This window comes from Cloeon dipterum, chromosome 2 (genome assembly GCF_949628265.1).
Source record: "Cloeon dipterum chromosome 2, ieCloDipt1.1, whole genome shotgun sequence".
NCBI lineage: Eukaryota > Metazoa > Arthropoda > Insecta > Ephemeroptera > Baetidae > Cloeon > Cloeon dipterum.
The window spans coordinates 28960040-28977474 of NC_088787.1; the positions used below are offsets into that span (position 1 = coordinate 28960040).

At 41.5% G+C, this 17435-nt stretch overlaps 3 protein-coding genes across 5 annotated transcripts in view; 2 read left to right on the forward strand and 1 right to left on the reverse strand.

The window, feature by feature from the left end:
• The first annotated feature begins 133 nt into the window (after window positions 1-133).
• On the forward strand, window positions 134-4847 carry Cog1 (conserved oligomeric Golgi complex subunit 1). The gene is made up of 16 exons (XM_065479011.1): window positions 134-412; window positions 646-813; window positions 869-1014; window positions 1086-1249; window positions 1307-1511; window positions 1581-1713; window positions 1781-2122; window positions 2463-2578; window positions 2641-2881; window positions 2944-3094; window positions 3297-3479; window positions 3540-3694; window positions 3766-3922; window positions 3986-4108; window positions 4383-4613; window positions 4670-4847. Exons 1-16 carry the CDS (start codon window positions 267-269, stop codon window positions 4796-4798), a joined length of 2790 nt encoding a protein of 929 aa, XP_065335083.1. The 5' UTR covers window positions 134-266; the 3' UTR covers window positions 4799-4847.
• A 200-nt stretch (window positions 4848-5047) lies between these two features.
• Window positions 5048-8342, forward strand: Or13a (Odorant receptor 13a). Of its 2 annotated transcripts, XM_065480278.1 has the most exons (6): window positions 5048-5918; window positions 6184-6425; window positions 6480-6582; window positions 6730-6831; window positions 6913-7074; window positions 7858-8340. In XM_065480278.1, exons 1-6 carry the CDS (start codon window positions 5343-5345, stop codon window positions 7918-7920), a joined length of 1248 nt encoding a protein of 415 aa, XP_065336350.1. In that variant the 5' UTR covers window positions 5048-5342; the 3' UTR covers window positions 7921-8340. The 2 variants fall into 2 exon arrangements, with proteins under 2 accessions (XP_065336350.1, XP_065336349.1); XM_065480277.1 differs by having other exon boundaries at window positions 6913-8342.
• A 4008-nt stretch (window positions 8343-12350) lies between these two features.
• Window positions 12351-17435, reverse strand: part of LOC135935437 (lachesin-like) — a 176396-nt gene continuing 171311 nt past the window's right edge. For both annotated transcript variants that reach the window (XM_065477740.1, XM_065477739.1), the window contains exon 6: window positions 12351-15436. In XM_065477740.1, coding sequence (XP_065333812.1) covers window positions 15333-15436 — 104 coding nt within the window. In that variant the 3' untranslated portion in view covers window positions 12351-15332. The remainder of the gene's footprint in view (window positions 15437-17435) is intronic.

Consider the following 17435-nt stretch of genomic DNA (forward strand, 5'->3'; position numbering starts at 1 on the left):
GGATTTTGCGGAACTAAAGCAAGAAATGGGTGAAAGTGATTTGCGTCGTGACCTCTGATGGTGCTCTAGGGAACTACATTACGCTTTGAGAGGTTTTGAAAGGTGGGCGTAACAATGTTGACAATTTTGACGTGTCGGTGTCGTCGTGTTTATCTTGCTGTTTTCTATGTGGATTTGTGGAAATGGGGGATAGTTTGCCGACAAAATATTAACGAAAGAGCCACAATTTCCCGTTGAAACCAGCCCTGTATTCTAGCTGAAAAAAGATGCCGAACCACCAATACAAATCGATGGTGGACCTTAATCCCGACAAGGTCTTTGAGGAGCACACGGTGCCAGAAATTAAGGACATTTTGAAAAAGCTGCAGGCCGAAATTGAACGGAAAAAGGTGGAAATTCGCACAATGGTCGGGTAAGCTATGCATCAAAATATATTAAACATATGTACGTAGATACAATACTTGTTTTCATGCAGTATGATAGCATAAAAATTCCAATTCAATAGGTTAAAAAATATTCACTCTATGGTGGGTCTAATATAATTTTGCTTGCTGTCACATCGATTTTAAGCTGGAATAACTAATGAGAGTGAGGAGACACATGAAGTGACAAGCCTATCTCACACCTACCTATACTAATTTGCAGGGAAAGGTACAGAGACCTCATACAGGCTGCAGACACTATCAAGGAAATGAAGGACAATTCATTCGAGGTCATTGGTCAAATCGATGGAATGTCTGACATGTGCCGGCAACTGCAACAAGTCCACCTGATTGGCTTCAGACAAGACTCAGAGCAGACTAGAGTCAAAAGGTACTTTGCTCATAGCGACCGTAGGGTGAGACTCCAAAAACTGGTGAAATTCCAGGGAAGCGGCTAACTTGGCATATTACACCGTGGCTGTCCAAGTCCGAATCCTGGTCTTAATTCCAGAACAGATATGGTCTGCGATCGACGACGAAAATTTTTTATTGGCAACGCAACTGTTCCTTTTTTCTAGCAGTGTAGTAAACAGTGAGCATTAATTAATGAAATTTCAAAGCTAAATTCTTTCAATTGTGTATTTTTTTTATTCCTGTTCAAAGGCTTGAAATTAAACATCGGTACTCATTCCAAAGAAGTTGAATCTGCTAAAGTGCTCAAGTGCTTTCCTATCTACAAGAGCCAGTGGGAGTCAATGAAGCCATTTAAACACCAAATTATCAAAGGCTCTGAGGAGAAAATAATGCGGACTGAGCTCACTGAAGCGGTAGCCACTTAATTATGAATAATTTGATAAAAACATGTCTAAAAACATAATCAATAGGAAATGTCTGAGTGCGTGGCGGTGCTGCTATTGCTTTGTAGCTTTTCGGTTGGTGAGGTGCAGCAAAGAGTGCTTCAGTTGAGGACTGAGTCGCTGAAAGAAAAGCTGGGCGGTGAGCGACTGCAGTCGAGCATCAAGGCGCAGGTCACCCAGAGCCTGAAACTTGCTGAGCTGACCCTAACACTTTTTAATGCTACCTTTCAAGGTCAGAAATCACCGAAGTTAGAAAAAGAAACTTAAATTAACCCTGCAAAATATTCTTTTCTTACTGCAGATTTTGGCAGCGACAGTTTACGTGATATTCTTGAGGAAGTAGTTGGAGAAAACTCGCAACCAGTTTGCAGTTTAGTCGAATGTGTGGATAAAGATATTTTGTCTATATTACCCCCTGTTGTCAGAGATTACAGGTAAATAAATCAACTTGACTGCAGATTTTTCCTTACAAAACAAATTTTTACTCAAATGATTTTCAAGGCTGACCATGCCAAAGCCTCTGGACGCTAATAGTGATGAAAATTTGCAACAAACACTGGCTGTTTGGGTTGGAGACGTTCAAAAGGTGGTTGCTGAAAGGCTTGGAGAACTGCTTCAATTCGTCAATTCAGTACACGAGATACAGTCAATTAGAGAAGCTGCTCATTCGACCCTGGCGGAAACTAAACGTGCATCCAGGAGCAAAGTCAGCGTCTGGGAAACCGCCTACAGGCCGCTGCTCACAACCAGAGTCAGGAAAATTGTGCAGAACCAGATTAATCAAATATCTACTGAGATGAAAACTAAGTTGGGGCACAGCTTGCAGGATCTGCGGAGTGAAAAGTAAGTTTAGGAACTAAATTTTACTCAATGCGCCTTGGAAAAATAACGATTAAAAAAGATTGGGCGTAATAGGGACACGATTGTAAAAAAGCAAGTTAAATATTCTATTTTTTACTATGGATTTAAATGCTGGAAATTTTCCTCAAAGCAAACAATTGCTCTAATTTAATTTCCTCTTCTGCCCAAACCCTTTAGTCATGAATCACCCTTTAACGTTTTTATTGGAATTGATTCGAGGAAAATAAATATCAAGCATGAAAGAAGGGAACTCGCTAGTAATTTTCAAGAATATCCTAATTTATTTATATTTTCAGAAATAATTTTAAATATTGTACGACAGGGGATCACATAAAGAGACCGATCTGAGATGGTTCATTTGGAGCGAGGAAGCCGGAGATCTGCCGCATTCAGGCGGCTGGATGACCCTCTCGACAAGGACAGTTGACCAGGCTGGAGGTAGGCTCTCTTCATCCAAGGGATCCAAGGCTTACTACTTTACATGAAATTGTTGGCTGCAGGGCTCTCAATGAAGTCCATGGGCTACTCGCCCTGTATCCAAAAGTTCTGCAGCACATTCGACTCGAGTTTGCAAGTTTTGCTGGATGACGTCACTTATTATGTAAATGACGGCAATGCGGACATAGTCGCCTCCCTAATCGAGATGGACAAGCTGCGCAGCGAAGGCAAGAACGACAAATTTGTCGACAGAAACGAACTCCAGAGCCACCTGCAAACCTGCACTTTGGCCTGTGTCAATGAGTAATGCCATTAGATTTATTGTTGGCATAAATTTTTATGTTTCGTGAAACTTCTATGTTCAGAATCGTCTCCTTCATCTCCCAACAAGTGGAAGAGACAAAGGACAAGGAAACTCCACTCATATTCCTCGGCCGGCTGATCCAGGCCATTTGTGACCTTTGTCCACAACTGCAGAAGTGCATGAGTCCTGCAGCGGTATGGGATAGCAATAAGGTATGCTTTTCTTTACTTTGCTACAGAACAAATTATAAAATAATGGTTCTTGAAATACCTTCCAATTAATTTGATCTTATCCTAAAATATAATTTTCTTGAATGAAACTTATTATTGATGTGCGTTTTTTTATTCCAGTCATGAAAACTCAATTATAAGGTAAACTATATAGGTTGAACTTTATATTTCCTGTGTTTTGTAGCCAAGCCTGTTGGGGCCTTTGCAAGCTGCAAGCACTGAGTGGCAGCAGCTGTGCAAACAGCTGGAGACGCACAGTCAGTGTGTGCTGCAATTGTGGGCCAAGACAGTGGCTGAAAGACTGAAAAAGAACCTGCTGCCCTTGAAATTTGACACCAGTACAAACACACTTCTTGAGGCACTTGCAGTAAGTTGCTTTTATCTCTTTGAAAAAAAGATGGCAAAAACTGAGCCTTCTTCTTTTCAGCAATGGGAAGTCGTGAAAATTGAGGAAGGAGGAGAAGAAGGCATGCGACTGAGCTCAACAATCAGAGTTCCTGCTCAGCCAAGTCTGCCACTACAGCTGGTCCTGCACAATTCTTGTCGTGAAATCAACACCCAAGTGCCTCATGCTCTGCCCAGGTATTGCAGAACTATAATAATTTCATCTTGGATTTTTATTTCAAGGACTTCTAAAATTAAATATTTTTCAGACAGGTGCATCTGAATTTGGTGGAGAGCGTTTTGATGCATCTTTTGCAGAACTACGAATCATTGAGTCACGCAGAGGTTATGCCCCAAGTTGCTGCTCTGCAGGCTGTCTTTGATATCCGCTTCCTCACATCACTCTTTATTTTGAGAGACTCAAAGGTATCTTAATCTGGTGTACCATATAATTACTTAGGCTCAAGAGACTTCTCTAATTTTGTTCAGTCCCTGAATGACATGGCGTTGGCAGTCTGTGAAAGTTTTGAGAGGAAAATTGATCCTTTTGATTTGGACGTCTTTCAACCTTACGTGCAGAGCAATGTAAAAAAGAGTGTCTACAGACTTCAGGTAGTTTTTCATTTTATCACAAATCAATCAGCATCAGATGTTATTGGATTCTCTTGCTTTTAATGGCGCACTATTTCGCCAAAATGAATAATGTCACATTAAAAAATCCTTGGCATAAATAAATTTTAGAGGCTACTATGAACAGCTTTTTACATAATTTTAACAAAACATTGGTGTAAAAATCCTAATAATTCCATAAAATGAAATTCCTTTATATATAAAATATTTGACAGAAGGAAATAATCTAACTCTAATTTTTTTTCTTTATCTACAGCATTTATTGGGTTGTTTGGTGCCGCCGGCAAAAATGGCAGTGCTAAGTGGTGTGCGACTTGGTGGATTGGCAGGCGAGTCGCCTTCCCCTGATGACCCTACGGCTCTTCCAATGTCCACTGGTGCTGCGTGGTTCCCACTATTGCCGGTGGCAACTCCTGGATTGACAAACGCCACCTCAGCTTCTGTTAGAGCAGCCAGGGTAGGCGAAAATCCACCAGAAAAGGCCAAGGTAACTTTGTTTGATTGAAGAAAGCTTCTTAAATTGAACATTACGGGACTTTGCAGGGCAAGGGGAAATCTTCTAATTCATCCTCAAAAGCGGAAAGCAGTTCAAGCAATCTGCTTGTAAGGTCTGGTGCTGCTGCCTTGTTTGGGGCCATGGCGAGTTCAGAGTGGTTTGGTGGTTCATCCTAAGCGTGTGGGAATGCCTTAAGTTTGTAATAAATATACAAGTTGACATGTTTATGAGATTTTTAGTTAAAACATTATAAATCCCTTTAAACAAAATCATTACAAGCTCAATGTTGGGTAATTCCATTGCATTCCTAAAATTTAATTATACCTTTGCAAACTTTTGACTCGTTAACACTAGCAAATTTTGTATAGTCAAACAATTTCAGAGTGTGAATTGTTGCTACTAACGAATTGGAGCTATCTAACAAGTGCGCTGTATTCAAGGATAGTGGATAATATTCCAAACAAACTATGCAAAATTAATGTTCCACCTGCCCTGTTTGAGCTCATAAATTACTCGGACCTAAAATTGATGAATGAGGAAAGCTATTTGCTGTAATTGCAGACACGATAGCGTTTAGCTTCCAACGAAAATTTTATCATTTGGAATGGAGGCATCCCTCGAGTATAGTCATAAAGCAAGCAGGACAGGTTACTCCAAAAAATGATTCTGTTAAATATTTGTTGGATATAGGCATTTTTTTCAGTGTTTCCTCTTCAAGATATGAACTTCAGCCTAAATTTTGCAAAAGGCTGGGGCCACAGCACTTACATCTTGCGAGCTCTTGGTTTCTGGCAATTTGATTACAACCGGTCCAAGATCTGGAAAACAGTGGTTCAAAATGCGATGTGTATTTTTAGCATTATGACCATGACGTGCGTTTCCGCGTTGAACGCTCTAGAGCTAATTTTGGGAACGATGCCCGTGTCCACTTTTCTATTCAATATGATTTTGTTTGTACGCATCACTAGCGTTTTGTTCGCTGCTCTTGCTTTCAAGTTGAAATCGCACAAAATCGAGAAGTTGCTAGCTCTCTTCACGGACGTGAGTGCGCCACGACAAGTTGAACATTTAGTTCAACGCATGATCCAGAGCGTGCACATACCATCCAGAAGAATTTATCTTTTCTACTTAGTCCTGCTACTCTCCGTCCTGCCTAACGTGCTGATTTCGCCGTATGCAGCTCATTACTTCGCGGCAGAAGACGACATTCCAAAATACAAACTCCCCGCAAGACTGTGGCACCCGTTTGACTTTGATAAATACCCATTCATGTATGGTATCGTCTACTTTTTCCAGGTGAATTAAATCATTTTAATTTCGTTTTCTAAATCTCTCATGCTGTTCTGCGTTAGTTGGAAAAATTATAACTATAGCTAAAAATTTAGGTGAATACTCTAAGATTTGGCAGCAAGTAAACTTGTTTTATTACTTTTTGTAAAATTAATTGCTTTTGTTTATGATCGATAAATAACAAAAAAAATCCACTAGAAATGAAATTTACCCAGGTTTTGACAATATAATATGCTAACGCTCTATTCTCCACTTCTATTGAATTGCAAAGGTGTCTTTTGGAATTCCTGCCATGTTGCTGCTGTTGGGGTTGAATGTCCTGTACCTGGGCTTCGCCAGCACCGCGTGCCACCTTATGGACCACCTGTGCGCCACCCTGAAGGAGTTGCATCGACCCCGATGGATCAGGTGTGGCGCCTTTAGGGTCGGAGCGAAGAAAACAAACGAAAATTATCAGACAGCAGTGGAGAGAGCGTTGAACTACGCGGTGCAGCATCATCAGCGAACCATAATGTATTACTTGAAAACTTATTGAACGGCTTAACGTCGACTTTAAATTTATTTCAGGTTCGTTGATCTGACAAACGAAATTTTCTCACAACTCATGCTTGCTGACATGTCGGCAATTGCACTGGCCGTTGGGGCGATGGCTTTGCAGATAATCAATCCTGTGAGTTAATTAAGTTATGACGAATACTCTCATACCAACACATAAAGTTTAATTTCAATGCTTAAAAATAGCTTTTAAGAGTATATTGCTATTAAATTTTTGGTCCATTAATTTATTGACGTTAAAAAAATATTGTTCGTTATATAGGACGTGTCTTGGGAGCGTTTTTCATCAGCGCTGCAAATCCTCATATTCGAGCTGGCGTACTTCTGCGTCGTCTGCTACTTGTCGAGTGACCTGATCTCCAAGGTAAGTGTGTTTCTGTGCGAGGGTCGCACCGGCAAACGTCACCACCGGTCAGAGATTAATTTGTTAATTCGCAAACGACAGAGCGGCAAGCAGCTGCAATCAAGCTGCTACGGAAGCGCGGCGCTCAACTGGTCCTCCTCGAACCAGCGGACGGCGCGGATAATCCGATTACGAGCTGACGCGTCGGCCCTGCAGCTCAGGGCCGGTCCTTTCCACACGCTCTCGTTAAGTACTTTTCGGGCGGTGAGTTTGACCAAGCTAACCGAGTCGGCTGAGACGAGCCACCCACCCACCCTCCGTTGCCTGAGCCGCCCGTTCTCCTCCGGCCAGCTGCCAGATCAATTTGTCCCTCATAAATTAGGCGCCCCGGCGCCAAGAACATCTATCTCAAGCAAGCCAGGCAATCTCTCTCTCAAGTCTCTTTTTAAGGTCACCCTAGCTCTCGTTCAATCCCGAGTATAAATTGATTACTAATTGCACGCCCGGCAGTCAAGCAACCGCCTCCTGAAAACTAAATTATAGAGCCTCACTCAACCCATAAACAGAATGTGTTGTTAGGAAAGTACCCCCTTTGGCAAATTTGCTCCAATCTAGAGGAGAGACAAACACTTTGCCAACAAGCACTTTGAACAATAGTGTTATGTACCAAAACTTTCAAGAAATTTCACAAATGACAGTTCCATTAAAAAAAAGTCGACGTCCAATATGTGACGTATCCATCTTCATTAACAAGTGTAGGATTTTAGCTCTCATGTTTTCGAAGGCATGAAAAATACTTGTATTGATTGCTATACTTTTTATTACACTCGTAAATTCTGCACACTCAGTGACTGCGCCGGTGAAATATTTTCCTCTGCTTGTTTTTACGGTCCGCACTTTATGACCATGGTCTTCTCTATAGAGTAACTAAAGCATGGTCGCTCGCATTAGCTGTTTTATGAATATATCGCATGATATACTGGCCTGCGAAGCTAGAGAGAGAGAGAGAGCCTCAGAATAAGTAATGAAGCCATCTCCGTTTTCCAGGTTTTTGGCATTTCCGTGACCTTCTTTTCCTTCCTCTACCAAGTGCAGAAGTGGAAGTCCTGAGTTGATCCGAGGGGGTATTTTATACGATGCCGTCGCGTGCCCGTTCCAATTACACCTGCTCAGCAGTTCCAATTTATTTACGCCGCATTCCAGTTCAAAAGCGCTTTTTTTCCGTAGTCGGCGTGACGCGGGAATCAGTAGTCCGAGGATCGATGGAAATAAATCTCGGCTGTAGTTCCAACAATAAAAGGCGGGCGGCAAATAAAACACGCTCTTTCAACAAGTTTCGTTTCGTGCTCTCCAGTTTAGGGGAAATTGCAGAAAGAACGAAAAGATGTGTTTTTCAAAGCAAATTTAGTGCACAACATAGCGGTTGCTTATTGTTTAAATTATGATAGATGTGATTCTGCTGTTTGCTACATAATAGCCTAATAAACGTACAGATAGTGCTCTCCAGTGAAAATTTATGCCTTTTGTTTTGCTCACAACAAGCTCCATTGTTTATCATAAGTGCTTCAATCATTTTTCATTTTTTACCGCAGTAGTCGGTGTATTATACAATCATGCGATTATTGAAGCGATCTGTTTGCTTGAAATATCCTAGACGTGGTAATGATCAAATTTATATTTACTAGTTCTTTTTTTGCTCTTTTTATCCCTGTCCTCTCGGAACGGGAAGGGCGCGCACTGCACTAACACGAATGCTGAAACCCGGGTCCCAATAACACCGCGAACGGATAACATGGGCGCACCGGGCCGCACAGGGACCCAGCCCACTCAAGGGCCACTTGCCTCCGCACCGAGGACTGCATTTAAACGCTAGACATTCGTTCCGTGAAGCCAAATCACGCATGCTGGAAAGGTGCAAAGCAGCAAGTAGCGAGTCGGCGCCGGTGCGCCTACCAGCCCGTTGAGCAGTTTGAGCATTTCGAGTCACTAAAACTAGCCACTTTTTGCCATCTCTGACATTGGGTGGCCAGTATTAGATCTCCGAACTGCTCAAATACCTCCCATTGCTTTGACACTCCTGAGAATGCCTTAACAATGCGAGCTAACGGGCTGGTTTAATGCAAGTCTGTATTAATTAAATTGAACATGTAAACAATTAATTTTTTGCTCTGACAACTGAATTAGGCAAAGTTGACCTGAAATTTTCTTAGCGTGTGTCTTTTACGATCTTGTGAAAGAGACAAGCATAGGAAAGCATTAAGTCATGAAAAACATGTATTTTGCTTTTCCTCATTGTGACTTTGAAGAGCTCTAGCCAAAGAAATTCTTCTATGGCGGGAGTTTGAAAAAGCCGCGCTGGTGAGAAGAGCGCTGCACCATGGTCTTAAAAGCAAAAGGTTTAATATAACTCCTGGCTTTGTTATGCTGCTTCTTCCAAGAGAAACACAAAACTACGGACGCATGCAATCTTTGCTTTCTCGGGTTTCAAACAGCCCTGTTCGAGAAAGGCACGCACAGCGCCGCGCGATCGATGGAGTTTGTCCTCAGCGGCGCGACACTGCAGCAAAAGAAGCATCAGGTGAACCCCATCGCTCACTCAGCACGATGAGCAGCCAGCTAGCTAGTCTGTCCTCCGCGTTGGCGACGCCATCGAGTGGGCTCAATCTCCGTTTTGACACTGCGTTTCGGTGATGAATCCGCAGCCGTTCCTTTCTTTCCACTGCCCACCGCTCTAGAATATTGATTTCCTGGGCCCAATTTGCCGCATGCCCTGCCTCAAATTCCGCTACCTCGCAAGCCACGCCGAAAATAATGTATAAACGGCTGATTAAATAATCTCGTTCTTAAACTTTGGCTTCAATTTGTGCTTCCATTTCAATTAGCGTAGAATTGTGTTCGTAGAATATTCGATGTTTATAAGTGAAGCCTTTTTTTATAAATTTTTAAAGGAAAATAAAACTTATTGGGGTATTTAATTCAAATGTGATTCTACTGCGTAAATAGCATGAAATAACCCTAAATATATGGTTATTTTTCTGACATTTCTTTATTATTAGTTAAGTTATTTAATTCTGTTTGATTGGGCTTCACATTATGAGGTAACTGCGGGAATTAAATATTCTTCTAGAATGTTTTTAAGATATCATTCTTGAAATAGCTTAAAGAAAGAATATAATTTTTAATTGTTCGTAGAGGTAGTGTTGTCGTATGGAGAACGAGAGGTGGTGTTGCACAGTTTTATTCGTCATATTCGCTTCTCTTTTTTGGTTGTGCTCGGCAATGAGTGCAGTAAACAGCTGGTGATTCAGATATTGCAGTTGTTGTTCTTGTGTTTTTTTTTTGTTACACAAACAATTACCCTGATAATGAGACCCGAGGGATCTAAAAGGTGGTAGTGGCTGTTGAAATAAGAGACAATAATTTTTCTCTTCAAAAAGTCCCTTTAACGTCTGAAGAACAGACGTGGCTTTTAGTTCTATTTCATCACTTTACCTGTTTTCTGAAGTTTTTAAATATATAACTATTAATTTTAAACAACTCTTTAATTTCATCAGATATGAGAAAATATTGAATTTTTCAATTGTGTTATATATCTCTAAGCAAGTCACTGTATAACATTATAAAGCCTAAATTGACTCCAATTCAATTAGCTCTTAGGAGGTAAATATTTGATGCAAAGTTGTTTCTCCAAGAATAGCATCTCATGAAACATGATACCTCTGGTAAAACAGTCACCCACGCCAACAATCTTGTTTCTGTAGAGTACACAAAGTACGACACAAACGTCCACGCAATAAACGCAAAATAAAACGCTGCTGGAGACAGAAGAACAGCTTGTGCATCCTCTGAGGACAATACGACTCAAAACAGCAATAGAGAATGCCGCGCGAACGCGAAGACCGTCGTTGTGGAGGATGGGTCGGTCGGTCGGTCATTGCGGCAACTTTTTTCCAGGCGCGCCAGGCGCAAACACCGCAACGGTTCAGTCAGGCATGTGCTGCGCGTTGCATAACTACTATAATTAAAACTCGCATAACATCCAGCAGCTGTGGCAATAATTATTGTAATGCCGCTTTTATGCGTTTTTACGGCGGCACTAGGGTTGGGAAACTTAGACTGTTTTTCTGTACAAAATAGTCGACTATTTTTAGACGCTTTTTGCCCTCAAAAATACTGTTTTTTAGACGGTTTTTGGTGATTTAAGACGGTTTTAGACTGTTTTGAGAAGGCTAATTTCTGGTGCCAATTTCATGCATTTTCAATATTTTTTCTTTCTATTATTAAAATTATGGGCCAAATAATTCACTTAAATATTACCAAAGTTTCTTGGAAAAAGCGGGAAAATGTTACTTATACAGTGAATTTTTATTATTTTTGTCACACAAATGACACCACCGACGACACATCTAATAGAGCCCTGCACGGGTGTAAGAGTGCGGGTTTAAACCCGCGGTTATCTGCACCGCGTGGCGGGTTGGTTGAATTTTTTGTCATTTCTGGTGGGTGCGGTGCGGTTGCGGGTTATATGCACTAAAAACCATGAAATATTTTGTGAAGCCGCCAACAGATGGCGCCACCGTATACTTTCAATTTTAAGGCACTTGCAGACTTAATCCTACCACTGTGCATTCTTCACTTAATTTTCTTTCTTTTGACGTGCTGAAAACCAATATCGGTTAAGCCAATCGGTGTAGAATTGTGAAAAACTATTTTATAAATTTAAAATATTTTCCGACGCTTCTACGGCGAATAGCTGGACTGATTTTGGTTTTTAGCACGTCAAAAGAAAATAAATTAAGTAAAGAATGCAGGATTGAGTCTGAAATCGCAGCGGAAGTTCCTTAGAATTAAATTTATTACGAAAGTATACGGTGGCGACATCTGGTGGCGGCTTCGAACACTTTAGGGCTTAATGCAACTGGTGAATAGCAAAATTTATAATATGAAGATTCGGGGCTTCGGTAATGCGGTTGCGGGTTTTTGGAACACACGTCACCGCGGGTGCGGGTTAAAATTTCGAATTCCGTGGTTGGGTGCGGGTGAAAAAAATCCACCCCTGCAGAGATCGCTCTGGGAGCCTAGATAATCGCGGCAAATCAACGTTGCATTCTGTTATATTGTATAATATGAGAATTTCCCCAGCAAACGGCCTATTTTGGGGGATTTTAGACGGTTTTAGACTGTTTCAGGCGGGTTTAGACGATTTTTGGCAATTTAGACGTTACTATCGATTTAGACGATTTTAAGTGGGTGTCAATCGTCATAATTTTTCATGATTCGTGAAGATTTCATGTTTTTGGAAAGAAATAGAGCACAGAAAAAAATAGTCGATCGTCTAAGTTTCCCAACCCTAGGCGGCACGAATGACTGAATAGCGAAATTCACAGCGCGTGAACATATCATGCAACGCGCTATTCGACCTAGCTGATGCGATTATATGTAATATTAGATCGAGCCCCCGGCAGTGAAGCCCGATTTGATTTATCCTATTTAATCCTTCATCGAGGTTCTGTGGTGCTGGATTTATAGAATCATGCGACTTAAGGCTTTTTACAACGTTTATTTTCATTCAAACATACTCAGCAGACAAAATATGTTTTCGGCAATAATATGACGTCGGATCAAATGTGTAACAAATATGGTATACAGTGAGAAAGTTGACCGAAAACGACTCGAAAATGATTGTCACCACCCACATACTGACGCTGGAAATGAAAATTTGAGCTGATGGAAAATCCAAATTCGAAATGCGGGACGCGTCTGTGCGTGGTAGTATTATTCTGGACCTGCAAAGATCTCCGATCGCAGCTCAGGAAAAGGGTGTAGAACAATCAAGTGAGTGAGAGATAAGAGACAGAGACACACACAGAAGAAGACACAATCATCTCTACAGTGACACCGAAACACAGTTCGCGATCATCCATTTCGTCCAATCTCAATCTGCAGCCGGAAGCCGACTTTCTCTCGGCAAAAATATGAGTGTGTTTTTGCACGTAGGCCTCATTGGAATTTACTGCTGCGAACAATGCACGAGAGAAACGAAAAACAACACAGGAGGAAAGAACTCGTTTTTTCGTTCACATATTATTTTCGGTATATGTATCGTGTATTTATATTTGCGCGCGCAGAGGGTACGCATTCACACGCCACGCGCTATACGTACGTAATAAATTCAACGAAAGGAATGTGTTTGTTTGCGTTTGGTTTTGCATTTTTGCGCCGCAAATAAACAAGAGAGGAAGAGGGACAAAAAAGTGTAAAAAAATACAAGTGAACGCACGATTACTCAGCATGGTCCCTTGCACACGAAACTGAAGCGCGAATTCACTCCACGTACGTTCTTTTTTCCTTGCGTATTATAATGTAGTGTGTATCTCTTTTCGTATTTAATAATGCAACTCATTTTCCGTGACTAGAATGAGAATAAACACGCAGACATCGATTTTGTGTGTTTGTGTTGCGACACTCGCTCTTTTCACACGATGATCATTATAATTAATTCCGCACTCGCACAAACTCTCACACGTCGTAATGAGCATTAGTATAGTTTCTTCACTTTTTTGTTTCTTTTTTTCACATTTTTTACATTCACCTCGCAATTTAGTCCGTTTTATGTTAAATATATACGTACCGGTTCACATTTTATTAGAAACAATAGGTAGTATATATATCGTGTGTGTTTCGAATGTTCGTATTTTTTCCTTTTTACAGAGCTTATAGAGATATACAAGAAGAGTGATTTCATAACTAATGAGTGGAATTCGTTCAGCGGTAGGCTGAAGTGGGCGCAGCTGACGCGGCCACGCATTCTTTTCCTCATTTTATAGGTACATCATGTTTAAGGTAGAAAAATGCTCTCGATCGCCTTTTAACCCATCAAGATTTATCATTCTGCTCTTTTTTTGTGCTTTTCCCATCACTGCGATAGTGAACAATTTATCTGTATGCACTCAGAATAGAAATATTTCATTTGAGAGTCGACACACTTAAATGCAGAAAATTAAAATTGCTTGTGACGATTTTAAACGCCTCCTGCTGGCTTTGCTATTGGCTGATGAGAGAACGAAGATAGAAGTTTAGAAAATTGGCAAAACAAACTGGAAAAAACACCAAACATTAATCTTTCCCTCTTTTGAGTTTCTCCGTGAGAGAGAAATCGCGTTTAACAATATGCAATATCTTTTTATCGATCCTTTAAATACACTTATTTACTTTGACAACAACGTGTATTGATTCTCTTTCATTTCGCACGCTAATTTGCTTGTTTTCCAAAAATTTGGGTAATAAAGAAAATGCTTTTGCCAGACACGCGGGTTTAGATAGCGAGACGGTTTATGTTAATAGAGCCATTGCTGCTGAGCCATTATCAAATTGCACGACAAAAGCTTTTACGACCTTGGGTATATGTGTCAAAAGGACCATATTTATCGCGACTTGAAACGCAAACTAGCTGAAATCGGTTTATTCGGTGAGTGCTAACCCAGAAAATTAAGGAGACCGTCAAAGTGAATTATTTTTATATTAAACGACTACACCAATTTAAAACTAATTTTCCAATTATACTCTTCTGTTTATTATGTTTTCATTTCCCGGGGCGGGCAGACTCAAATTAAATTATTACATTTGGAATTATTTCATTATTTAAAGCCGCTATTGCGTCCCGATTTAATTCTGTTTGTGCTCTACATTCGTATTTAGCGAGCATGATAAAAACGCTCTTGTGCTACAGTAAACTGGTAAACAAAGAGCCTCATTCGTCGAATGTGTGATTTTAAATGCAAAGAAGGTTGGTCGAAATTCGCGGCATGATCTATCTTGACACAACAGGCTACGAAAAACGTGCATGCAATTTGAATATTTTTAAATAAAATATCACGAATGGCGCCCAGCAATGGACTCTGGGGTGTGAATGTATGCATCACATTCCTTGTTGCTTCACACAGCGCGTTTTGACACACTATGCACAGGAACATGGTGGGCTGAGGGGAGCTCGTCTCGTGTACGAACGAATTACCGGGCATATAACACCTTAATTAACATGTATAGTACTCTCTCGGACTGCGTTACACACTCGTTTTCGCGGTCTGCGTCGCACCTGCGACCACACTCGCGTTTTTATTTCGGTTCATTCTCTCACACGCGTACACTTTTCATCTTGCTCTGGCACAGCCACATCGACGAGATAAAAGCCGAGGAAAAAGCGTGCGCGCCGCTGCTTTCTGCCCAAATTTCCTGACTTGCTAGTGGGCACACGCGCGCGCGCGCGCAAGTGAACCAAATGTCCCGCGACACTGATCACGGACGTTGCACCTGCTGGGTCTTTCTAACTGCATTCATTCTCTTTTGTCCAACTGTGCATTATTTGCTTTTCCAGTGAGTGTGACTTGCTTCTTGCTGCTCCTTCCGTTGCACCGCACAACTCCTCGCGCCCGCGCCCGCGCTCGCACTCAAACACACTAGGAAACGCTTCAGTTTCTCGTCCTGCCCTTCTACATCGAGTTCCACAAGTGAGGGCCAAGGTGTTAAGGGCTTAACAACAGCAGACACACGCAGAATATCAAACAGTAGAGCCGCGACGAACGGTGGTGTGCCTGACCGCCATGTTGCATCGCAGCTGGGAACTCTCCTGCGAACATTCATTAAGACATAGAGTTTAGTCACGGTCGTAAGTTTCTAACAAGGTTTCACACGTTCTCTCAAACTATTTTAAGTGGAACGGGGTGCGAGAAAAACTGACTGGGTGAGGGCAGAGTTGGTGCTCAAGGCAGAAGAGAAGGATTCACACCTAAACAAATCTAGATAGCAATATAGATAATTGAAAAGTTAATCTTTTTGTAATGGCAATCATATATAATATCGTATTATATCTTCTTGATAATGTCTTTAACAAAACGGTTGTTTTAAAATTCTGCTCTGAATTAGAATGAACTTGCAATGAAACTTTTAGTATGCTGCGTTTTAGTCGATGGTGCTATAATATAATATTTGTGTTTACTTTTCAACGATGTAAACTAAAATCCACATGAGATTATTTTTTATTTGATAGTATAAGTGGTTCCTAGAGGTTCAAGTGAGCATTATTTTCAAAATAAAAATTTGAAGCCAGAGTCGTTATTCAATTAGAATGAGTATATTCTGAGCTGTAACGACACATTGTCACCATCCAAAAAGTATATTGGATTGAGCCCGGAAATTACGAATACCTCGTTTAATAATTTGAGAGGATTCCTTTAAATTTTCTGACAAGAGCTGTATAACAAGTAAACTAGCTCCATTTTTTCCAAATACCCATTGTTCGATTCTAGTCCCATCAAAAATTTCTATGAACTAAAAGCTTGTTCTCCTAAATTAATAAAAAACTGTTCATGAAAGTTTTTTTAAATTTTAAATGCGTCGTAAAAATAAATATGATTAGCTTTAAATATAAATACGAGTAATTTCACGAACCCAATGAAATCGCGTGTTGTCAAAGCGTAGAAATTTAATGTCGGGCTTGCTCCTTTGCTTTTGCTCTCTACAGATAAACATCTTCATCCGCTTGAGGTGCACGAATAATAAGCGTAATTCTCGCCAAGTGCGGGCGAGATGAAAAATGCCTAGGCTTGACTGATGGTTTGCAAAATGTGGCAAGGGTTAGAGTGCACTGCGGCACTAGTGGGCTGCTCCACGTGTCGGAAATCTCCAAGGAGTCGGGCCGGGAGAGAGCGGCTCTATGTTGTAGCTAAACAGCGCTCTTCAAAAATCGTGACAAATGGGTCCTGCGGGGATTTTAATGCATCTTCGGCGGCGCGCCCAAAGTATTAAGCAAAGTTGTGCGAATAAATTCGCGAGGCGGCCGACGTGTGCAAATTCATTTCTCAGTCGAGCTCTCAGCCGGCGGCAGCGCATTATGGAAAAATCTCGGGAGACGTCGATTTGTCATTTCTCATTTATTCGCGCGCGCCACTTCATCAGCATGCAAAAAGCAGCAGCTGCACGCTGACGCCGTGACACATTTCGGAATTTCCAAGCGCCGAGAGGCAAGCCGAGGATGACGACACGTCTTCGCGGCGCTTTTTGCCGCCTTCCCGGCTAGCCCAGCGGCATCTCAGTGGAATGCATCTCGATGCACTTCTAGATCGGATTAGACTGTCGTTCTTGCTCAACAAGCAACTACCACGTCTCCATATTGATCAAATCACGAGCACTGTATTTTATCTCTTGCGGGAATAATCAATTTATTTATTTGAATTCCTTCTCCACCGTGTCTGCGAGTCAGCTCGCTCGTCATGAGCCCAATTTGACGTCCGACCGAGTGAGCCAACGCACATTATCTAGCTGCAGGGACAAAAGCCTTTCTTCGCCAGCTGAGTCACAAGAAAGTTTCACCTGCTGCTTGACAGGCGAAATTGTATTCGAGGAAAGCGGCAAATAAATTGGAGTGGAAAGGATCTGCGTAGAAGCGGTTCCGCCAACCGCCGTGACAATGTGTGGAATTCAAACGGGAATTATTGTGTCGCGGCCGTCGAGGCAATTCATTTCTTCAGCTCAATGCAGCGACCCTAATTGCGCTGAGGCGTGAGCGGAAACTCCTTCTGAGCCCGCCTTGCCAACTTCCTGATGAAGTGGAACTTGGCTTAGCGTTG